The sequence below is a fragment of the Miscanthus floridulus genome, chromosome 1, assembly GCF_019320115.1.
Source record: "Miscanthus floridulus cultivar M001 chromosome 1, ASM1932011v1, whole genome shotgun sequence".
Lineage (NCBI taxonomy): Eukaryota > Viridiplantae > Streptophyta > Magnoliopsida > Poales > Poaceae > Miscanthus > Miscanthus floridulus.
In genome coordinates, this window is record NC_089580.1 from 49,269,361 (window position 1) to 49,294,025 (window position 24,665).

Genomic DNA, 24,665 nt, shown 5'->3' on the forward strand with positions numbered 1-24,665 from the left:
AGAAAGAGAAAGGGATACTTTTTTTATGGTGGGCGTAGATTTTTCCAAGGAAAGCCTTCAAATAAATTCTATTAGATACAATTGAAAATATTGATTCCAGCTCACAGCCTGATAGCGGGCTTAGCCCCATAAGAGGGATATAGAGTACTTCGATCAACATCTTCTAAGTAAGCCCAGAAATTCATGTTCTGATCCGGTCTTTCCTAAAGATATGGAAATTACAAACCAGTAGAGGTAGGTTACCAGGTCAATCCATGTAAAATAGGGTATTTTGACAAAGCAAGGAAATAAGCTAAACTTATTAGGATATTCTCCAAATACCATCTAGGGTTTTTGCCCTGACTTCACTCTTGTGTGTACTACTTTTGGCTCGGAATAGGTCGGTCAAAACAAGTACTTTTGTTTGGGGCAAGGAGTAGGGGCTAGCTTGTAAGCCACGACTTAGTACTACGAGGATTCTGGCGGAGAAATGCGCAGCGGAAAAAGGGAGAAATGTTCTTTCCAATGAAGAAGGCCGCTAAGGTCAAAGAAAACATACATGCCAAGGTTCGCTTCTATAGATGTTTCTGCCTACAAATAATCGTTTTTTATTTAAGGGTGGCCGATCAATCTCCATCTCTTTTATGGCAGATTCTTTTTTCGAGGACCTCGCGACAACTCTCTCTGGACGGTAGGGGAACCCCAATGAAATCAGTAATCAACGCACTCCCACTCCTCTTGCTCCAATTCCCTCTCTTCCTGCTAAAGCTCCAACTTATCCAGACTGGTCAACAATTCTTCCTTTGTTCTCCTAATCTCTCTATTCACATTTGCACTCCACCCCTAAAACACTTTCTCATCTGTTGTAAATGTACTCATTCGAAGAAAAGGAGAGAACAAGTGTTTCAAGTAGTAGTTGATAAAGTATCAAGTAGAGAAGTTCTTCCTAGCTTCTTTTCCAGCAAGAAAACGTATTGTTCATACGAAAAGCAAAGTACTTTCTCCAACAGAAGAAGAATTCAGCAATCAAGTCTATTAATACAAGTTTGTAGTTTGAGTAGTTGTTTTTTCAGCCGCTTCTCCGAAATTGAAGACAATTATCCTCACTCAAACTTCAAAAAGTCCTTTTTTTCTTTTTCTGATGTAAATTCTGTCTGTCTCCTTTGTCCTTCCTAACGCTAGTCTACTCTCCTTCGTTCCACTCGTTTTTTTTTTCTTCTTCCTATCGGTCCCAAGGTCAAAGAAATAGGTTCAGTGGTTCGACCTCCAAAGGTTAAAGAAAGACATCGATATTAAGACCACTCCCGGTATCACCCCCTTCCTCTTCCTCCTCCCCTCGTGCAACCACCTAACCGCTCTCCCACCACCCTCCTCGCCTAGCCCGCGCCGCAGCAGCCGTCGACGAGCGCCATGCCCGCCGCGCCGTCAACCTCCGCGACCTCGTTGCTTCTGGGCGGCGCCAGGCTCCCGCGGTTCCAGCTCCAGTCCCTCCGCGCCCCCGCCAAGCCCCCCTTCCGCCGCCCGGCCTCGTCCCCGTTCACACCGCTCCCCCGATGCCGCGCCAGCGCGAGCCCCCGCCCTCTGTCCCCCGTCTCCGCCTCCGCCCTCGCGCTGCCCGTGTCGGTGACGGCCGCTCCCCCACCGCAGGTGGAGGATGATAGCTGGGTGGGAGGGGCGGCCGCAACCGTGAGGAGAGTAGCTGTGGCGGTGGCGTGCGGGGTTCTCGCAGCAGCATGGTGTCGCCGGGCGATGGCTGTGGGGGCGGCCGCGGCGGCGGGAGCGGGGACCGGGGCGCCGGGGGCGGTGGAGGCTGCTGCGGGGATTGGAGGGATGGCGCTGCGCTGGAGCTGGCCTAGAGTGCTGCAGATTCTGCAGCTGATCAGGGAGCAGGGACTGGTTCTGGCCGTGCTGCTCGGACTCTCTGCGTTCTTCTCCATGGCAGAAACTTCTATCACGACGCTTTGGCCTTGGAAGGTGCGTGCAGCAAGTCTCCGGAGACCCATTTTCTTACACTCCTGTTGTTGCCATAGTAATTGCTGTGCAGACACGAAATGAACCATGCTGCCAGTTTTGCAATCAGTTTGGTTCACTGAGCTACGAGGTAGGATATTGGGAGATTTTGGATGCTTAGATGAGCAGATTGGTATTGGTGTAGTGTTGCTGCTAAGAGGGGATGCTGCAACCAATAGAGATGGGGTGAGTGTCTTATGGGTACCTTGTATCAACTACTGCTAAATGGGTGATTATGCAATCCAGTTAGGATAATGAGTATTTGTTTGAACAAAGCAAATGGATACCCACTAGCTTAGGCTGTTGGGTTGGGTGGTGGCATGTGTGGGTCGAGGATGTGGTGGTTGTCAAGCGCATCCTGCTTCAGCAGTGATGTGATAATTTTGTCTCGCTTGGTGGTGATGTAATGAAGGGCGAGCCTGATGCAAGCGGTAGAGTCTTACCGCCTGTGGCCGGAAGGTCCCGGGTTCGAGTCGCGGTCTCCTCGCATTGCACAAGCGAGGGTAAGGCTTGCCACTAACACCCTTCCCCAGACCCCGCACAGAGCGGGAGCTCTCTGCATTGGGTACGCCCTTTTGGTGGTGATGTAATCCACAACACAAGTTTGTATTTGAGAAGCGATGTCACTGCTGGGAGTTGTGCTGAAAGACATGGGGAAAGCATTATTGCTCCTTTTTTTTTGTAGGATAGAGGGCTGACCAGCAGGCATCACTGATTGACATGCTGACAACAGCGAGGGGCTTCAGATATAATGATCAGTGTGCACATGCGCTTTAGTGACATGCTGTGCTAGTGATCTGTAGGAGAATTAGGCAGGGAATCTATGCAAGGAAAGTGTTTATTATTTTGAAACTGGAACTAATGACACTGGTATTGGATTACCGGTCTTACTGACTTTATATATAATCTCCCTTCACACCTAATCTCATCAACTGGATAGGTATTTCTGGTTCAGAATATTTATAGCTTTGAACAGGATCCCAACATTGGTGCTCTTGTAACTATCATTAAAGGAGTCCTGCCTCCTTGTTCATGTTTATCAACATTTAAATTCAATTCTAATTCTTCAAAGACTACAACAAGGTGATCAATGTAAATTGATGGCTGGATTCAGTTATTCACATGCTGAACTTGCATTTTATTTTTAGTAGAGGTTTATTTGCAAGCACAGGAATAATGAAGCCCTAGTTTAGTGCATTTTTTCCTCCAGAGTTGAGCCTAAGGATTCAAGTTCACTGACACTTATCATTGTGGGTTTAAGCATTTGCACACATATTAGCATATTGAAATGGCTAAAGTATTAGAGGTTGGTGCTTCAGAGTCTTTCCATAACAGCACGCATGGGATTGAAGTTTGATTCATGGGAAAATTTTCAATTGAATCATGCTTGATGTTCAAAAACTAGCAAGAATCATAGAAATAGCAACACTGTATTGTGTAATAGGTTGCATACCTTTTCCCCCTTTGCATTTGTTTATTTTTCTAACATTGTTTGGAAATTGCCACATCAAGGCCTAATTTTCTAGTGATCTGCCTAGTGCCCGATAGCTAGCTAGCCTCTCTATTCAGGCATTGAGGCATCACCCCCTTCTACCCACCTAGGGCATTTTTCGATCAGTGTTTTGAAACCTTGCTTCATAGTGGTACCCTTTTCTTATAGTAACTGACTGTATGCTGAGAGCGAATATCTATGTGCTGAGACTTTGCTGTTTTCTTTTTTCCTTTGCATTAGGTTCGTGAACTAGCTGAGAAGGAACCTGAGAATGGTGTTTTCAAAATGCTCCGAAATGATGTCACTCGTTTCCTGACAACTATTCTCATTGGCACAACGTAATCCATGACATTTCTAAGTTGTGCATCACTTATTGCAATTTTGTTTTACTAACCCTAAACCCTAATCTCGGGCATAATTTGTATGAAATAGTGTAGTCAACATTGGCGCAACAGCAATTGTTACTGAGGCGGCAACAGCAATGTTTGGTGAAGCAGGTGTTAGTGCAGCAACAGGTGTCATGACAGTATGTCTCCTGTCTCATACTGGCCTTCTGCTCTTTTGAAAGTGTTCTTGAATCTAACTATGGAGCACCATTTTTTAGGTCGCTATCTTACTTCTTACAGAAATCACTCCCAAAAGTGTTGCAGTCCATAATGCCACCGAGGTCGCTAGGTTTGTGGTAAGGTGAGAGATATCAAGTATAACTTAGTTTCAAACACGTTTATTTCGAGTACTGAACACTGTGCATTTGTTGCGATATATCAGACCGGTCGCATGGCTTTCGCTGATCCTCTATCCAGTTGGGCGGATTGTTACTTTTCTGTCTATGGGAATGCTAAAGATTCTAGGCCTGAAAGGGAGAAGGTAAGACTGTAAGAGTATGCATAATACTCTAGTTCTTGATCAACTAAAAGATAAATTGCTTTGAAAATATTCCAACTCAATAAGCTCATGTTAGTCATAGATTATATCCCCCATTAGTTATGATATGCTTTCAAGAAGGATACACAAAAAAAGGGCGTACCCAGTGCAGAGAGCTCCCGCTCTGTGCGGGGTCTGGGGAAGGGTGTTAGTGGCAAGCCTTACCCTCGCCTGTGCAATGCGAGGAGACCGCGACTCGAACCCGGGACCTTCCGGTCACAGGCGGTAAGACTCTACCGCTTGCACCAAGCCCGCCCTTCTTCAAGAAGGATACACAAACAATAAATTCATTCAAGCTGCAAGAACCACACAAAACCCTTTTTTTTAAGAGCATATGGCTTGCTCTGCATAGTGGATATAACCAGGGAAGCACAAGGATTGAGTTTCTAGGTGTGCGTGGGTTCTGCTCCGGTGGGCAACTCTAGCTTCGTCTGTCTGTATCTTTTTCTTGATGGAATGGCATGCAGCCCTCTTGCGTCATTCGAGAAAGAAAATAACCAGGGAAGCACACTGATTGAGTTTCTGCCAAATAAAATATTCATCTGTTTTCTTCTTAAAAAATGGATTAAACTTGTATAGTACTAGAATTCAAGTACAAATGAGATGGTACAACATGGACTAGATTAGATTAATTTTTTGTATGTGTTGAGTCTAGTTTATTGGGTGCTAGTTATACTTTCTAAAATTTCTATAATTAGTAAAATAGTGTAGTGACTACATTTTTAATCAATAGATGACCATATGACACTATTCCAAGAATTGCATATCATCTGTTATTGTTCATGAAGGATCTAATTCTAGTTTAAATTTGCTAGAAACTTATTGATTGCTTTCTATATAATTTAGTGTATGTCACACCCAATTTTAAGGAAAAAATTGAATGCACAAAACTCGTGTGTGCCCAGGGATCCAACTCACACATAAGCTGACAAATTACATAAAGTATCATCACGGTGTCCTTACATCAGATCCATAATACAACTTAGTCTTACATCACACAGCGGAAAATAAAAAGATAATAAATCTCTTGCGGGCTTCATCACAGGGAAGGTCAACTGGTTGACCACAAGCCTAAAAATCCTCAGGGAATTCCTCATACCCGTTGTCATCTGTTACCCATCCGGAATTTTTATCCAAATATAGAAATAAACAAGTGTAAGTACATCCCGTACTTAACAAGTTAACATGGGGTTATGAAGCTCAAAAGGTTGACACTGGTTTACTGCAGTTAGCATTTTTAGTACAAGCTTTTATTATCAAATATTATCAAATTATGCTTAAGCTCCCATTTAATCCCATAAGAACATATATCAGGGTCAAGTGTACCATATGTCATCATAGAACAACTAAATGATCAACAACAAGTAACCAGTTATTCTGTGAGTTTTCCGGGCCGCTCGTGACCGTGAGCACGGCTGTTATAACAGTTTGTTACCCTTTGCAGATGTGGTGCACATTCACCGCGAGTCGTGATTCCCATATGCCCGGGTTAATTACTCCCATGTCACTGCCAAGGTGAGCGGGCAGGGTACACTATGAAGCCATTTCATAGGTTTCTCTAACGAGTTAGGGTCGCTAGATTTCCTTGGCAGGCAGATGTAGGAACCCCCCTTTCCTATGGCACATATCCATCGTGGCTATACACATAGGAACAGAGGCAGCCCTATACCCAACGTGGCAAGCCCCATTTGCGCCAAAAAGGTAACCTCTAACTAGCTAGAAAAGGTCCTATTACTGAGCTAAAGTCAGAGCCATATGACTCTCCCGGTTGCACTGTCAGTCCCAGCTTTTGCCGACAGATAAGTCCTTATGGAGGGCTGGGAGCAACATGATCAAAAGTCATTTGCACCTTCGGCCTATGGAACAGTTGTTATAACTCATGTTATACTTTTAGTTTCATAGAATCATTCATCATCGTGTATATCATGTTCAGTTAGAGCACTAGCAATCTACCCATATGCAAATAACCCATAGGAGACAAGAAACAGGATAATCAATCACTAGTATGTCCTTACGGGTATCAAAATTAGACACATGCAAATGAGTAATTGATTAAAGTGAAATAGGACATCAAGGTAGGCCCATGCTATACTTGCCTTGGTTCACAAACTCTTGCTGGTCCTGCTGGTCATCGAAGAATTCTTGGTCTCCAACGTTCTCCTCACCGTCTGAACGCGACCAACACGGCAACATACAACATTCCAAAAGCATTCATGCAAAGCAAACATTCCTATCATTAGAACCGTACACCAACAATATAGAAAACAAAATAAAATGTCTGTGAAAATAATCTACGTCTCGCTTCGATCACGTCAACGCGAAGTTCACGAAAAACAGAGCTAAAATGCAAAAGTTATGATTTAAACGGGATTTCCTATAACAATATATTTAATTAAATCTAACCATGAAATTAAAAAGTTCCAAACTTGACTAATAGTGGTTCCAACATGTAGATTATGGAATTACGAAGCTAACGCGATTTGAACGGATCAATTCAGAGCTAAAACGACAATTTTATAAGCAAAACAGTTCAAATGGCATTTCTGTAAATACTGAAAACGTATTTTAGACTAAAGCAGTGAACTTTACGCTTTCAAAACGAGAATGCATAATCGGGGAAATGCGCTTTGGACTGCGGGTTAGGACTTAGAAAAGTACAGGGTCTCTTTAGCAAATTGACCCACGAAGGGGGTATGAGTCACTGGTGGCCGTCGGATTAGAAAGGAACGGCCAGAAACGGATCCGGGGGAGAGAGAAGGAGACGCCAGCGGGGAACAGTGGCAGCCGCGGTGGCTCAGCCATGAACAGCGGCGAGAGCTCGCCGGCGAGCGCGGTACGGGGGCTAGGGTTCACGAATCGAAGAACCGAGGGCACCGGAGTTAGCGGGGGAAGTAGGGAGTCTCGGCCAGGCCAAAGAAGTGGCCGGAGGGGAAGGCCGAGGCGGCGGTCGCCATGGCTGGCGTCCAAGGGCAAACAGCGCTCGCGGCTACGGCGCTAGAAGCCCCCAAACGCCAAAGAAGAAGGTCGGGGAGAGAGAGGAGAGCATGGGGAGGCTCACAGCGAGGAAGTCGGGGTCAGAGTCGGCTCGGGGAAGGCGGGTCATGGCGGACGGCGGACGGCGGCCTTCGGTGATCTCCGTGCGTCGGTTGCGGCCTCCGAGGCGCGAGCAAAAGCGAGAAAATGGAGCAGGGAGCGGCAGCAGGGGGGCGGCTCGGGCGTGGCTCCGTTTTAAAGAGGCCAGGCGCGGGAAGAGGCGCTCCCACGACGCGAGAAGACCGGGCGCGGGCGGCGGTTGCCCAGGCGCACGCGCGAGCGGTTGCGAGACACGCGGAGGGAGGAGCTGACATGCGGGCCCGGTCGGTCAGCGGCCGCGGAGAGGGAGGCGCGGCAGTTGCTGCGATGCCGCTCGGCTGGGCTGGGCCGGCGGTACTGGGCCAGCGCGGTGCGCAAGGGGGAGGCTGAGCTGGGCTGGCGCGGTGAGGAGAGAAGGCCTGCGGGCCGAAAACAGAGAAGGGGAGGAAAGGAAAGAATTCCCTTTTTCTTTTTCCAAACAATTTTTCCAAAAGCATTTTAAATTCAAATTTCAATTCTCTTTGAAATTTTTGATCAATAACAAACATTCACAAAATAATATGCAGCAGCATGTATGCATCACTTGTAGCTAATCTTATATTTGATTTTAGTTTTATAAAAATTATTACTTTCCTATGTTAGAATGCTCACATAAATTGCTTAAATAAATCAATTTGACTATTTTTTTGAAAATGCAAAATTAGGGTGTTACAATTCTACCCCCTTAAGATGAATCTCGTTCTCGAGATTCGGGTGATTGCTTACTCAAACAGTTGTGGGTAAGACTTTCTCAGATCCTCTTCTCTTTCCCAAGTAGCCTCATCCTTCGTATACCGATTCCACTGCACTTTGCACATCTTTATGGTTCGGTTTCTCGTAACTCTTTCGGCAGTTTCCAAGATCTTTATCGGATACTCTTCATAAGTAAGATCTTCCTTAACAGCAAGTTCTAACAAAGGAATTTGCTCTTCTGGTATCCTCAAACACTTTTTCAATTGAGAAACATGGAATACGTCGTGCACACCTGACAAACTCTCAGGCAGTTCCAACTGATAACCTACTTCTTCACGTCTCTCTAGGATTTTAAAAGGTCCAACATACCTTGGTGCTAACTTTTCATTCATATTGAATCTCTTCACACTTCTCATTGGTGATACCTTCAAATATACATAATCACCAACTTCGAAAGTCAGCTCTCTTCTGCGAGTATCAACGTAACTCTTCTGTCGGGACTGAGCCACTCTCAAATTGTCTCTAATCATTCTCACTTGTTCTTCCGCGTCTCTAAGGACATCGGGTCCAAACACTTGAGTTTCTCCAGTCTGATTCCAGAACAAAGATGTTCTAAATTTACGTCTATACAACGCCTCAAAAGGTGCCATCTTGAGACTCTTCTGATAACTGTTGTTGTATAAGAACTCTGCGTATGGCAAACTCTTATCCCAACTATCACCATACTGTAATGCACAAGCTCTCAACATATCTTTCAAAATCTGGTTGATCCTTTCAGTCTGTCCATCAGTTTGCGGGTGGTAAGCTGAACTGAAATTTAACTTTGTCCCCAAGGATCTATGTACTTTATGCCAGAATTGCGATGTAAACTGAGTGCCTCTATCCGACATAATTTTTTTGGGAACACCATGTAAGCACACTATTCTTTCCATGTACAACTCTGCTAATCTTGCACCCGTATAGGTAGTCTTGACTGGTAAAAAGTGGGCAACCTTGGTGAGTCGATCCACTATTACCCATATTGAATCATAACCTCTTTGTGTGCGGGGCAATCCTACGATAAAATCCATACTAACTTCTTTCCATTTTCATTCAGGAATCTTCATTGGTTGTAGTAACTCTGCAGGTCTTTGATGCTCAGCTTTCACTCTTTGACAAGTGTCACACAAAGCCACATACTCTGCCACATCTCTCTTCAAACCATACCACCAATACTTCTCTTTGAGATCCAAATACATCTTGTTACTTCCGGGATGTATAGAATAAGCAGACTCATGGGCCTCTTGCAGAATTGCATCACGGATAGCCTTCACTTCAGGTACATATATCCTTTTTCCGAATCAAAGAGTGCCATTCTCATCAATTCTGAATCCTGGTGCCTTTCCAAGCACCACATTCTCTGCTATCTCTTTAAGTTTTTCATCCTCCAATTGACCTTTGCGTATCTCTTGCTCCAATGTAGGCTCTATCACCAATTCCATTGCATTAGTGACAAGGCTCAAGTTGAGATACTCCATTTCAGCACACAACTCTGCTGACATAGATGTCATCTGAAGTCTATTGGTATAGCTCTTTCTGCTAAGTGCATCAGCTACGACGTTTGCCTTTCCCGGGTGATAATGCACTTTCAAATCATAGTCTTTGATCAATTCCAACCAACGACGTTGCCTCAGATTCAGATCTGATTGGGTGAAGATATACTTCAAACTCTTATGATCAGTATAGATATCACTCTTATGTCCAATTAGATAATGTTTTCAGATCTTCAAAGCATGAACCACAGCTGCCAATTTCAAGTCATAAGTAGGATAATTCAACTCGTGCTTCCTTAGTTGTCTAGATGCATATGCCACCACTTTTCCTTCTTGCATAAGCACACATCCAAGGTCCAAACGGGATGCATCACAATAAATAGTGAAGTTCTTGCTTAAATCGGGCAAAATTAATACTGGAGCTGTAGTCAATCTCTTCTTTAGCTCATCAAAGTTTGCCTAGCATTTATCTGACCATACATACTTAGCATTCTTTTCCAACAGAGCTGTCATAGGCTTGGCTAGCTTGGAAAAACCTTCTATGAACCTCCTGTAATATCCAGCTAATCCCAAAAAACTACGAATCTCATTTACAGTGGTTGGTGGTTTTCAATTCAATACATCTTGCACTTTGCCTGGATCCACTGCTATTCCACCATTGGAGACAACATGACCCAGAAAAGAGACTTCTTTCAATCAAAACTCACACTTGCTCCGCTTAGCGTACAACTTATGCTCTCTAAGCTTTTGCAAGACTAACCTTATATGTTCAGCATGTTCTTCTTCAGTCTTGGAGAATATTAGTATGTCATCTATGAATACCTCCATAAATTTATCCAGAAACTCCATGAACACCTTATTCATCAGATACATGAAGTATGCAGGTGCATTGGTCAATCCAAAAGACATAACGGTGTACTCATATAATCCATACCGTGTAGTGAATGTTGTCTTGGGTATGTCCGAATTTCGAATCTTAAACTGATGATACCCTGAGCGGAGATCAATCTTGGAGAACACATGGGCTCCTCTCAACTGATCAAACAGGTCGTCAATCCTAGGCAAAGGGCATTTATTCTTGATTGTAACCTCATTAAGTGAACGGTAATCCACACACATCCGTTGACTACCATCCTTCTTATCTACAAAGATCACAGGTGCCCCCCACGGGGAAGAACTGGGGCGTATGAAACCTTTTTCTTGCAACTCTTTTAGTTGTTTCTTAAACTCTTCTAATTCATTAACTCCCATTCTATATGGACGTTTAGCTATTGGTGCAATTCCAGGTAATAATTCAATAATGAATTCAATGTCTCGGTTAGGTGGCATACGTGGCAAGTCATCGGGGAAGACATCCGGGAACTCCTCCACGACACGATCTTGTTCATTGACTTCACCATCTAGCTGGTTCACTGTGGCTGTAGGCTGAGCTTGCACTACCACTTCTACATAGATTCTATTTCCATTGAGTGATGTCACAACCACAGATTTCTCCTGACACTGAATCACTGTCCGGTGTTGTTTCATTCAATCCATTCCCAGAATAAGATCAATTCTTGCTGTTCTCAACACAATAGGCTTCACCTTGAAGTCTATCCCCTTAAGGAAATGCTAGTTGAGGGGCTCCAATAAGAAGCTGGCATACTACCTCCAAGGGAATTTACTAGTATGAGTTTTTTCATGGCACACAAAGGTATGCTATGCATTCTAACAAAAGCTTGGGAGATAAAAGAATGTGAAGCACCGGAATCAAAAAGTACGGTAGCAGAGATAGAGTTGACGCTGAACGTACCCAACATGACCTTAGGCGTCTCCTGAGCTGCATCAGATGACACATAATTCACCTTCGCAGTGTGAGGTGGTTGGGCGTTGAACTTCTGATTGCCGGTCTGGTTCTGAGGTGCTTGTTGGTTCTGCTTCTTTGGACACTGATGAGCATAGTGACCTACTTCTCCACAGCGATAGCAGGCGTTGGGATTGTTGGGTGCACCACTCTTCACAGGAGCATTGTTGGGCACTCCCTGGCGTGTTGCAGGATTGCTGGTCTGTTGCGGGGGACGCTGATTTCTAAATTGTTGCTGGTAGTGGGGGCGTTGCTGGAACTGGTTCCGCTGAGGATACTGACCACGGTTTCCCTGGTGAGTTGGTCCTTGATTCCTTTGTTGAAAACCTTGCTGAGGATAAGCACGTGGGCGAGTGTTGCTTCCAGAAGCTTGCCCTTGTAGCCTCCTCTTCTTAACTTCCATGTCCTTGCGCTTATCGTCAATCACGATAGCGCGATTCACCAAAGACTGAAAGTTAGGGTAAGTATTAGACATCAGCTGGAGCTGCAGTCTATCATAGAGTCCCTTGAGAAAACGACGTTGCTTATCCTTGTCGTCCGCTACATCATTTGGAGCATAGCGTGATAATTGTGCGAACTTGTCTCGATACTCCGCCACAGTCATGGATCCTTGCTTGAGAGACCTGAATTCTTCTTGCTTCAGTTCCACTAGTCCATCTAGAATATGGTATGATCGGAAATTGTCCTTAAATTCCTGCCAGGTGATAGCAGGAGCATTGTTGGGACGTCTAAACTGGAATGATTCCCACCAACCTGAGCAGCTCCTTGGAGTTGCCTAGAAGCATACAACACCTTCTCAAGATCGTTGCATTGTGCTATGTTCAGTTGTTTCTTCACAGCACGCAACCAATCATCTGCCTCCATAGGGTTTGAGGCATGGGTGAACACCGGTGGACGACCCTTCATAAACTCTCCACGTTTATCTCTGACCTGAACAGGCGGTGGTCCTCTTGCAGGTTCATTGTCCAAGCGCTGCATCATAGCTTGTTTCAGCTGTGCTTACATTCCCAATATTTGTTCCATGGTCATAGGTGGCGGTGGTGGTGGATTTATGAGAGCATCACGTCCACGACCACGACCTCTGCCTCTTCCTCCTCTTGTGGCCATCTGTTTTCCAACAAATATGCAAAATTTAGAGATTTTCTAATTATAGAGAGCTTACATAAGATAAGAAACAAACAAAGTTGAGAATTTTCTGGATAAGATTCAAATTTAGCAGTTCAGTAAAACTGTTATAACTCGAGTTTCAGAGATCCAACAGGGGTGCACCAAGATTTGTTAGAAAGCTTAGGAGATCAACTACAACTTTTATTTAGATCACTTTTACAGATTCTGACACACACATGGTCAAAAGTAGAGCTAAACCGAATCTGTTCTGGGTTCCAGACAGCGCAAGAACATCAACTTGTGTCAGCTAGATCTCACAAACCTGAACAGCTATTGACGTGATTCCAGAGACATTTGAAAGATACAGAAGTCTAGTTATCTCCACAAAAATTTCAGAATTTTTGACAGCCCAGATTTCGAGATACCAGATAAAGAACACAGGCTGCTCCAGAAATCAGCACAGCAGAGATAAGATAAAGCGAAACATCTGCATTAAGATTTCATTCTAAACTTAAAGTTCCAATCTAAGGAAGTTGTGGACATGCCCACAAACTTTCAGCAATCAAACAAATACCAAATCATCCAAGTTCACAAATTAAACATCTAATCATCCAAGTTCACAAGACCAAACAAAACTAAATATGAAACACGAACTAACGACGTGGTAATCTAGATCAAGGCATCTAACACCTATGGAGCGGTGTCAATCATGGTAAAGGACCGTCGCTTCTTCTTGTAGATGGATGGCTGCCCAAGTTGAGCTCGAAGTTTATCCACTTGCTTCTGGAGGCGTCTCTGAGCCTTCTGAGATGCACGCAGTTCTCCTTTGACTTCCTCATCCACCCCCTGCATAGCGTGGACATGCTGCACCGTTGCTTCCAGAGTTGGGTCACTCTCTGGTGGAGCCAAGACCTGCCAAACACCCTCATGATCATTGCGAGGAAGGAACCTGAAGCGATCCTCCCTCGTGGCCTCAAAGCGACGACCATGGTAGTGGATGTAGGCGTTCTGTGCTGCATCCTCCATGCCATCCAAGGCATGGGCTCTCCTGGCAGGGGCACGGTGGACAGTCTCCACCTCATGTCCATTCTTGATGTCGTTCCAGGCGGTGATCACCAGCTTCCAGAAGGTAGCCTCCAATGGATGCTGGTACTCGGCACAGTGGTAGCTGATGGAGGCGTGCAAGTCGGGGTAGTAGTCGTCCAGCACGTGAGGAGGGTGTGGTAGTAGGCCGTCTCTGGAGCTGGCTTGAAGTAGTACCTGCACTTCCAGCCAATCTCCTCCTCCACCACGGGGACAGCTGGGGATGGTGCAGGTGTAGGGGAAGTAGCCGTTGACTCCTCAGATGAAGCTACGACAGGATAGACCGGCGCGACAACTGGAGTAGAAGCAGGTGCAGGCGTCGGGGTAGCCATCTCCTCGTCGTCGGAGATGATCACAATCTCCTTCTCCGCCTGTGGAGCACGTGGGGTGAACAGGGCACGATAGCCAGCAGTGCTGAGGTGAGCAGTCTTCGGGTATGAGACATCTATAGATTTAAAGTGAGATAGAATTAGAATCAACAATTTTATATAATAGATTAAGGTATGAAAAGCATAAATGTTTTAATAAAATAACAAGAATAAGACAGTAAGCAAGAAACCAGAGGAGCAAAGATGCTAAAACAACTGTTTTCTAACTAGGCTTGCGTCCTACAGTCAACACGGCTCTGATACCAATTTGTCACACCCAATTTTAAGGAAAAAAATTGAATGCACAAAACTCGTGTGTGCCCAGGGATCCAACTCACACACAAGCTGACAAATTACATAAAGTATCATCACGGTGTCCTTACATCAGATCCGTAATACAACTTAGTCTTACATCACACAGCGGAAAATAAAAAGATAATAAATCTCTCGCGGGCTTCATCACAGCAGGTCAACTGGTTGACCACAAGCCTAAAAATCCTCAGGGAATTCCTCATACCCGTTGTCATCTGTTACCCATCCGGGATTTTTATCCAAATATAGAAATAAACAAGTGTAAGTACATCCCGTACTTAACAAGTTAACATTGGGTTATGAAGCTCAAAAGGTTGACACTGGTTTACTGCAGTTAGAATTTTTAGTACGACAAGCTTTTATTATCAAATATTATCAAATTATGCTTAAGCTCCCATTTAATCCCATAAGAACATATATCAGGGTCAAGTGTACCATATGTCATCATATAACAACTAAATGATCAACAACAAGTAACCAGTTATTCTGTGAGTTTTTCGGGCCGCTCGTGACCGTGAGCACGGCTGTTATAACAGTTTGTTACCCTCTGCAGAGGTGGTGCACATTTACCGCGAGTCGTGATTCCCATATGTCCGGGTTAATTACTCCCATGTCACTGCCAAGGTGAGCGGGCAGGGTACACTATGAAGCCATTTCATAGGTTTCTTTAACAAGTTAAGGCCGCTAGGTTTCCTTGGCAGGCAGATGTAGGAACCCCCCTTTCCTATGGCACATATCCATCGCGGCTATACACATAGGAACAGAGGCAGCCCTATACCCAACGTGGCAAGCCCCATTTGCGTCAAAAAGGTAACCTCTAACTAGCTAGAAAATGTCCTATTACTGAGCTAAAGTCAGAGCCATTTGACTCTCCCGGTTGCACTGTCAGTCCCAGCTATGGAGGGCTGGGAGCAACATGATCAAAAGTCATTTGCAGCTTCGCCCTATGGAACAGTTGTTATAACTCATGTTATACTTTTAGTTTCATAGAATCATTCATCATCGTGTATATCATGTTCAGTTAGAGCACTAGCAATCTACCCATATGCAAATAACCCATAGAAGACAAGGAACATGATAATCAATCACTAGGATGTCTTTACGGGTATCAAAATTAGACACATGCAAATGAGTAATTGATTAAAGTGAAATAGGACATCAAGGTAGGCCCATGCTATACTTGCCTTGGTTCACAAACTCTTGCTGGTCCTGCTGGTCGTCGAAGAATTCTTGGTCTCCAACATTCTCCTCACCGTCTGAACGCGACCAACACGGCAACATACAACATTTCAAAAGCATTCATGCAAAGCAAACATTCCTATCATTAGAACAGTACACCAATAGTATAGAAAACAAAATAAAATGTTTGTGAAAATAATCTACGTCTCGCTTCGATCACGTCAACGCGAAGTTTACGAAAAACGGAGCTAAAATGCGAAAGTTATGATTTAAACGGGATTTCCTATAGCAATATATTTAATTAAATCTAACCATAAAATTAAAAAGTTCCAAACTTGACTATCAGTGGTTCCAACATGTAGATTATGGAATTACGAAGCTAACGCGATTTGAACGAATCAATTCGGAGCTAAAATGACAATTTTATAAGCAAAACAATTCAAATGGCATTTCTGTAAATACTGAAAACGTATTTTAGACTAAAGCAGTGAACTTTACGCTTTCAAAACGAGAATGCATAATCGGGGAAATGCGCTTTGGACTGCGGGTTAGGACTTAGAAAAGTACGGGGTCTCTTTAGCAAATTGACCCACGAAGGGGGTATCAGTCACTGGTGGCCGTCGGATTAGAAAGGAACGGCCAGAAACGGATCCGGGGGAGAGAGGAGACGCCGGCGGGGAACAGTGGCAGCCGCGGCGGCTCAGCCATGAACAGCGGCGAGAGCTCGCCGGCGAGCGCGGTATGGGGGCTAGGGTTCACGAATCGAAGAACCGAGGGCACAGGAGTTAGCGGGGGAAGTAGGGAGTCTCGGCCAGGCCAAAGAAGTGGCCGGAGGGGAAGGCCGAGGCGGCGGTCGCCATGGCCGGCGTCCAAGAGCAAACGGCGCTCGCGGCTACGGCGCTAGAAGCCCCCAAACGCCAAAGAAGGTCGGGGAGAGAGAGGAGAGCATGGGGAGGCTCACAGCAGGGAACTCGGGGTCGGAGTCGGCTCGGGGAAGGCGGGTCACGGCGGACGGCGGACGGCGGCCTTCGGAGATCTCCGTGCGTCGGTTGCGTCCTCTGAGGCGCGAGCAAAAGCGAGAAAATGGAGCGGGGAGCGGCAGCAGGGGGGGCGGCTCGGGCGTGGCTCCGTTTTAAAGAGGCCAGGCGCGGGGAGAGGCGCTCCCACGACGCGAGAAGACCGGGCGGCGGTTGCCCAGGCGCACGCGCCGGTGGTTGCGAGACGCGCGGAGGGAGGTGGGGGGAGGAGCTGACATGCGGGCCCGGTCGGTCAGCGGCCGGGGAGAGGGAGGCGCGGCAGTTGCTGCGATGCCGCTCGGCTAGGCTGGGCCGGCGGTACTGGGCCAGCGCGGTGCGCAAGGGGGAGGCTGAGCTGGGCTGGCGCGGTGAGGAGAGAAGGCCTGCGGGCCGAAAACAGAGAAGGGGAGGAAAGGAAAGAATTCACTTTTTCTTTTTCCAAACAATTTTTCCAAAAGCATTTTAAATTCAAATTTCAATTCTCTTTGAAATTTTTGATCAATAACAAACATTCACAAAATAATATGCAGCAGCATGTATGCATCACTTGTAGCTAATCTTATATTTGATTTTAGTTTTATAAAAATTATTACTTTCCTATGTTAGAATACTCACATAAATTGCTTAAATAAATCAATTTGACTATTTTTTTGAAAATGCAAAATTAGGGTGTTACAGTGTACAAATTGAATTTAGTATCTGATATTGTAATCCAATACACATTTGTATGTTATTTTTTACATTTTTTACAAAATCCACTACGCAAGTACACTGATTTGCTATGTCTGTTAGTTTACTACATTTGTATATGTTTAACCAATATACAATTGTGATTCCTATATAGATAAGATTTAGTTTTCCTTTTTCATATTTAAATTCTTGACAAAATCTCAATACGTGACGATGGTGGGTTTACATTTCTGGAGATCCACTTCTGAATCTTGTGCATCATATACACTTCTTTCCTCAGTGAACCATATGTTACTGAAGATGAACTGAAGTTAATGTTACGAGGAGCAGAGTTGAGTGGTGCAATTGCAGAAGATGAACAGGTTAGACAATCTAGTATATGTAGATGCCCATATATTGTGCTGCACATTTCCTTCTTTATTCTTTATGTTTCTGTGTACCTCACAGCAAGATTTTGTTATCCTGTGCAATCTACGCAAGCCTTTACTTACGATTTTTATATCATATCGAAAGCTGAATACTTCCGTAAATAAAGAGTGAACTAACGAAATTTTAGGAAAATAGTAACTAACATTTTTGCATGATTTTAACTGCTAATTTAATGTTTGTACACCATCTCATCACATATATCCAGAATTTGACAAGCAGTGTGGCCCCAAAGGTTTGAGTTAGATTATACTGTTGCAGACTAGGATTTTGCCTCTTGATAGTTTATTAGCACACTTTGGCTACTGTTATCCTTTAGGTATTTTGCAGAACCTTTCCATAGCAATCCCATTGATCTTTAGGAAGTGATCCCATTTGTTGCCCCTGCAGGCAACTTTCGAATTCATTATTCTCGATCACAGGTATTCATTCTGCATAGTTTTCCCTCAGAATCATCGTAAGAATTGTGTTAAGTAACATGGAAATACATAAGTACTGATAGATTGTTGAAACTATCTAAAACTACAGATTTATCGTGTCAATTTGTCACAAATTACAGATTTTACCTGATGAAATCAGTACTTTTGCAATACATAGAAATACTAAATGTGTAGTTTTAGTTTTTCAAAAACAAGGACACACTAAATCTATAATTCTGTGATAAAACTTCTTAAATCTGTAGTTTTGTGATAGCATAGCCCACTCACACATATACAAAAAAAGAAAAAAAAGAAAGAAAAAGAACCATATAGTTATTTATGTGTGCCTAGATTCTAGGCCCTAGAACCTATAGCTGTGTTACACTATTATGAATTCCTAGTCCGTGCCTGCTTGTGCAGGACACTTTTCTACTTGATCAGCTAAAGTCAACACCTGAGTCTTTTAACAGGATATGATCGAGAATGTCCTGGAAATTAAAGATACACAGGTGAGGGAAGTAATGACGCCTTTGGTGGACGTAGTTGCAATTGATGCTATTGCAACACTTATTGATTTCAAAAAGTTGTGGGAAACTCATCAGTACTCTAGGTATTGTCAACTATTATTGTCGCGTGTATTTTCAAGTCTTATCACTGACATCTGCTGCTGTTTATTATTTCCAGAGTTCCTGTATTTGAGGAGCGCATAGATAATATTGTTGGAATTGCATATGCAATGGACATGCTTGAATATGTTGAAGAGGTATGTCTCTTGTTTACCATTTAATGTAAAACTTAATCACAACAACAACAACAACATAGCCTTTCAGTCCCAAGCAAGTTGGGGTAGGCTAGAGTTGAAACCTACCAAGAGCCCCAAGTCACGGTTCAGGCACTTCAATAGCTGCTTTCCAAGTACTCCTATTCAAAATAAAACTTAATCGCAGTGAGTCTTATTTGCTCTACACGATGCTTCTCTAATGGGAAAGTAAAAGGCGTATTTTTCATTTGAAGGTTGAGAAGTTGAATGAAATCACTGTTAAGAAAATCGCACATATGCCTACATACTTTGTTCCAGGTAATTTTTAGTAACATTGTTGGATACAAGTATCATGATGAACTAAAAGAAGGCATCTGTCAGTAGTCATAGGGTTGGATTTTTTTCCACAACAATTAATCATTTCTGCCACATGTTTTCTCCCATCTATGCGTCATGGATGTAACATATGATATGATCTGTTTCATCTGGCAGATTCAATGTCTGTTTGGAACCTATTAAGAGAGTTCCGGATCAGGCAGGTTCATATGGCAGTGGTCCTCAATGAATATGGTGGAACTATTGGTGTATGTCCCTATGAAACCCATTTTTTATACTTAATGATTCTAGTTATGCATTTCATCCAAGTCTAGTTGCTTGATTGAGACCATTTTGACTTATGGCACACAATGAGGTTCAACATCGTTTACTCCAATCGATTTTTAGCTGTAACTTCCAAGCATGCTAGTTAGTTTGGCTAATCATTGATGAATGCTAGTCAGTACATGGTGACATTTTGATGGCCATTTATTGGCATCACTACTGGCTTTTATTCCACAATGGTCATGTTTTTAGCACAAGCATGTGATGTGATGCTTCAAGTGATCTTGCTGCATGCATAGAGATTAGTTATGCTCCATGCAGCAGAGATTATTACTTTCCACAAGTTTAGAGATTGTTTCTTAGGAAGTAGTTATGCTCACAGTTTTTTCAACAGTTTCTGTTTTCAGAAGTAGTTGATGAGCAATGAATTGATTATGTTTGCTGCCGAAAGGATAATTCTTTAAGCTGTTTTTCTCATTACTGATGCTCATTGGTAAAAGTTACAAATGATTGGACAAAGCTACTACCCATGAGCTTCCTTTGTCTTACACATACCCCTGGCAAGTACAGTCTTCGAGCAATTACCCTTTCATGTAGCGATATCTATCCATTTCTTGCAGCAACTAAGTCCTGTTGTGTTCAGAAAATGTTTATCAGAACAGTTTGTAATTTCATATGTTTATCACTGCATGGGACATTGGGAATTACTCTCTGACTTTTGGCAAAAAAAAAATGCAGATTGTAACACTAGAAGATGTAGTGGAAGAAATAGTTGGTGAAATCTTTGACGAGAATGATTCCAAGGTGATTATTTCTGGAATTTTTTATTTCATCGCAAGTGGGTGTTCAGTGCCATACATATGCATACTATTATTTTCCATTTCCTTTTCAAAATTATTTCTCCCTTTCTTTTGGCTTATTATTCCATTTTTGCCTTGTAACTATCGTTCTTATTACAGAACTGACTTTTCATATCTTGGTAATAAATAATGATATGCTAGCATTTGAACTTAGGAAATTTAGTGGGCCAAACATACTGAGCCATGCCAAAAAAGACAGGCAAATCATATGGTCATATTTTGCTGTTGGACATATTTTAGGTGTCGTCTCTGCCACTTTTTATACGTGCAGGAGCAAGGGTAAAAGAAATAGGCCCCCCTTTGGAACAAAGGAAAAATGGAGGAATTCTAGAGATCCTATAGAAAAATTTCCTGTGAACCTCTTTGGAACAAAGGGTTGGGTTCTTACAAATGCTATGAAATTCCTATGGAATGGCTTGTTTCGTAGGAAATTTGGAGGAATTTGACCAGGAGATTGAACCTCATGGAAAGTTTCCTTTGTGTCACTCTCTCCCCGACTTCCTGTGTTTTTCCTGCGCTCCATCCCAACGTTCAGGACCCCTTTGGAACGCTGGATTTTTTTCCTGTTCCTGCTTTTTCCTGTGAAAAATGAACCGATTCATGTGAAATTCTTATATAATTCCTTAGGGCAGTTTGTTCCTACGTTTCTCTTATTCCTGCGTTTCTAGAAGAATTTTGCATTCCAATGAGGCCCTAAACCAGTTTCCTGTGGTATATAACAAGCCTAAGGTAAGTCATGTATCAATTACCAATATATTTAGGTCAACTTTGCGACTGCAAAACCAGGGTGAAAACACTAATATAGTTATTTACACTAAAAATACAGATTATCGCATTCTTAGTATGCTGGATCCTTGTAGGAATGTATTCTTAAATTATATTTGTATTTTTAAAACAAATATCAATGCCAACAATCTTGTTTCAGGGTGTCTCAAATCAGTACAAAAACTGAAAAGAGACATTCAGTGAGGACTGTTTTATTTGTGAACTTCCAAAGAGTTTTGTGTTTGTTTATCAACTTGTGTGCTCTTGGTATTTATGTGATCGCATTTTCTTGGAATTTGGAATTATTGTGGGCATGGCCATAACACAAGCAGGGTTCATAAGCCAGAAGTGGAGAAGCCTAGAACCAGATCAGCTGGGAACTATCCAGTGTCCTGAATCTATAGTTAGACATATAGTACGGTGGAAATTAACAGGACTCTTGAAGATTATCTGGCTAACTCAAACTGAAGTTCCATTAGCTTGGTTTTGAAAACTGGAGAGATTAGATCTCCTGCCTCAGTGCTTCTCCAAGTTCTGGAAGCAGCTGCTTCACTCCTATTTTCTGTATCCTAGTCAAAACAAAGGATTTTTCCATGTAACAAGCTAGTTGCTATTTGTCATTTGCTTAGGCAGCCTCTCAATTCCTTCTGCTACTCTGTTTTTCACCCTTTCAGGAGGAAATCCAGAAGAAAACAGGCTATATAGTAAGGCGGGGAGATGGAACATTTGATGTTGATGCAAATACATCGATAGATCACCTATCTGAAGAGCTTGGTATCAAAATACCAGAGGTATTGTTTCTCATTTGATCTTAGCTTTCTCTACAGTTGCTATGCATTCCCTTGGACATGTGTATATGTTGGAGTGGACACCGTATGATGATCATCGAAATGTGAGTTCCATCATTTAGAGATGCCTGGTTTGCAGAATCTATACAGATATGACGTGATTATATCTATTTTTTTGGTGGAAACTGGACATTTAATATTTAGGTCAACAAAATATTCACAAATGTTCTGTTTGTGAGATATGCCCTTGGCAGTCATCATTATATGGTGCTGTGTATTTCTGTCATGTTTCTCGTAGATTGGCTGATATCTTGAGACACTTGGACAATATCTTTTGGCAGGGGCATCAGTATGAGACGGTGTCTGGTTTTGTCTGTGCATCTTTTGGCTATATTCCAGAAGAAGGTGGGAAAATGCTTGTGATTCTTGAAAAGGATTACAGAGAAGAAAACGGTGAATATCAGGAGGAAGGTTCTGATCGCCAAGATGATAGAGAAAAAACTCAAGCTTACGAACTTGAGGTAATTGCTACAACTCCTTGTGTACTCTGTTTGCTCAAGAGTTCTAGTACCAGGTCAATTATTATTATACGATTATCTTGTCATCACTAGAAATCTCCCTCTAAGAACTTACTAGTATAGATAACTATTATGAATTTTCCTTGTCATTACTTGAAAGCTGAAAGACACCACTAAAAGCTTCAATTTTCTTTGTTGATGCAATACCATGAAACCTTTTTTTGTTAAATAACTCTCATTAGAATCAATTTTCCATACAGGGCATTTGGTTCTTAGATCATTTTATAGGATATTTTGTACTATATAAATTTCGAGATGCTTTTGGCCTTATCATACTATAAGAAGTAAGAACCAACTGATAAAAACAATTATCCACGACCACCTCTACATGCTTGTTTGTGCATATAAAAAGACAACAATACTCAGAAGGTTGCTATAACATGTCCTCCACTTATGTGGTGCTAATACTACTCTCCATTTGTACTTGCTTTTTTTATTTGAAGCTAGAAAAAGAAAGTATACAAAAACTAATAGATAAGAAAAGCTACTACTCAATTGTCAATTCAGAACTCATATTGTGGGTTATAAGGTTATTTCAGTGAAATTGTGTTGGTATTGGTACACAACCTTTATTAGTTGGTGCAACTCCCATTTTCCCGAAGTCTTCGTTACACTTTATTGAATTGCTGCAGCCCTAGAAATCCATAGTTTCTGTTTCACAATTCACCCAAAATTTCATTCTTTGTTGCAGAATTAAATAATCTTCTGTAGTTGTTTTTACTACCTTTACCTGGCCTCTCTTGCTCACAGATAGTGGAAGCTAATGCAAGGAAGGTGGGCAAAGTCCTATTTAAGCCAATAAGCAGTGAATGTGTTGGTGTTGACAACAAGGGTGTGAACCGCCTGATCTCCAAGAAGATCGTCAAACGGAAGAAGAAGGGCTCTGATGATTCCTCTGGTGATGAGTATCCAGATATAACAGAGAATGGCTGTCCTGCAGAGGTACTCTCGTACTCGGATGATAACAGTGCTTTGTTGGAAGATGCAAGCAGTTCTAGTGCCAAGAGGTGACAATAAAGGAACTCCAAGACCATCGTACTACTGGTAATAATTACAGCACACCGTCAACCCTCCTAATACCCCTTGTTACAACAGAAGAGAAGAACATAGTAGTAGGCTACCAAAATAACTGCGAGAGCAACACCAAGAGGTTAACAGCAGTTTAAGGCATTGCAACATTTTTCAGTAGCAGGAGTAGCAGTAGCAGTCTAGAGGTGCAGCGAGGTGTCGACGTCGACTTCACCAGAGACATGTTTGTAGTTGTAGGTCTTACTGGGCCACAGCTCCACCGCGATGGGGTTGCTATCGCCGTGGAGCTGGAAGCTTTTGCATTCACAGACAGTGGTTGGCACGGCCGGGAATAAGGAGGCGGTGGCGACAGCGGCAGTGGTGTCACGCAGCGGCCTGCATGGGTAGAGCAGCTCCGGGTGGAAGAACCACTTCACGGGCATCTCCCTCGGGGAGGCGGTGGCCGCAGGGCGGGGGGCGAGCACGTGGAGAAGCCTCTCCCGCTTCTCCCTGATCCTCTCCAGCTCCCTGAACCTCTGCTGCAGCAGGGCGATGGAGGAGAACATCACCTGGCCTTCGCAGCTCTGCACCCCCATGATTACTGAGGAGAGGGGAGCTCACTCAGCTCAGGAACAAACTACTCCGAGTCTCAGTTACGTGTTCGTGTGTATCTCAGTGTCTGTCTACTTCGCTCGGTGTGTGGGGTTTAGCAGCTTGAAGGGTGGTCTTGGGCATGTGCGTATTTATAAGCCGCAAAGTTTTGTCACGGCGCAGGGCGTCGTCTTGTGGTCGTCTTGCAAGCTGCGCCAATTCTTTCATCTTCCATTATGTGATTGTATGCCTGTAGTATGTTTATGGGCTGATTGAAAAACAAGGAACACTATACTCCACTGCTGGTATGAGAGAGAATCTGGGAGGAGGTAGGGAATGTCACGTCGCCCGAGAAAGGAAGTGGGAGGCGTGCAGGTGAGAGAATAAGGTAGCGTTTGCTTGAGAGTAAGGTGGAGTTTGGTTTGCTTGAGAGTAAGGTGGAGTTTGGTTGAGAGTAAGGTGGAGTGGGACGGTTCTGTCTTGATTTATGGGATGGGGACGGGATGGCTCTATTTTCTGTTTGGTTGACGA

At 43.3% G+C, this 24,665-nt stretch overlaps 2 protein-coding genes across 2 annotated transcripts; one reads left to right on the forward strand and one right to left on the reverse strand.

Moving 5' to 3' along the window:
- The first annotated feature begins 1,284 nt into the window (after positions 1 to 1,284).
- Positions 1,285 to 23,612, forward strand: LOC136515163 (DUF21 domain-containing protein At1g55930, chloroplastic-like). Its single transcript, XM_066508859.1, has 14 exons — positions 1,285 to 1,953; positions 3,722 to 3,819; positions 3,914 to 4,007; positions 4,086 to 4,168; positions 4,250 to 4,348; positions 17,620 to 17,701; positions 18,655 to 18,794; positions 18,869 to 18,947; positions 19,199 to 19,262; positions 19,437 to 19,528; positions 20,283 to 20,348; positions 21,844 to 21,960; positions 22,299 to 22,478; positions 23,286 to 23,612. The coding sequence occupies exons 1-14, from the start codon at positions 1,390 to 1,392 to the stop codon at positions 23,544 to 23,546; spliced, it is 2,019 nt and encodes a 672-aa protein (XP_066364956.1). The 5' UTR covers positions 1,285 to 1,389; the 3' UTR covers positions 23,547 to 23,612.
- Positions 23,493 to 24,665, reverse strand: LOC136515256 (uncharacterized). The gene has a single exon (XM_066508923.1). It carries the CDS (start codon positions 24,137 to 24,139, stop codon positions 23,744 to 23,746), a length of 396 nt encoding a protein of 131 aa, XP_066365020.1. The 5' UTR covers positions 24,140 to 24,665; the 3' UTR covers positions 23,493 to 23,743.

Bases quoted from the DNA above. Each gene is read 5' to 3' on its own strand.
- LOC136515163 (XM_066508859.1), top strand. From the start codon at position 1,390: ATGCCCGCCGCGCCGTCAACCTCCGCGACCTCGTTGCTTCTGGGCGGC. The intron at 1,954-3,721 runs GTGCGTGCAGCA...CCTTTGCATTAG, and splicing joins CGACGCTTTGGCCTTGGAAG to GTTCGTGAACTAGCTGAGAA. The intron at 20,349-21,843 runs GTGATTATTTCT...TCACCCTTTCAG, and splicing joins TTGACGAGAATGATTCCAAG to GAGGAAATCCAGAAGAAAAC.
- LOC136515256 (XM_066508923.1), bottom strand. From the start codon at position 24,139: ATGGGGGTGCAGAGCTGCGAAGGCCAGGTGATGTTCTCCTCCATCGCC.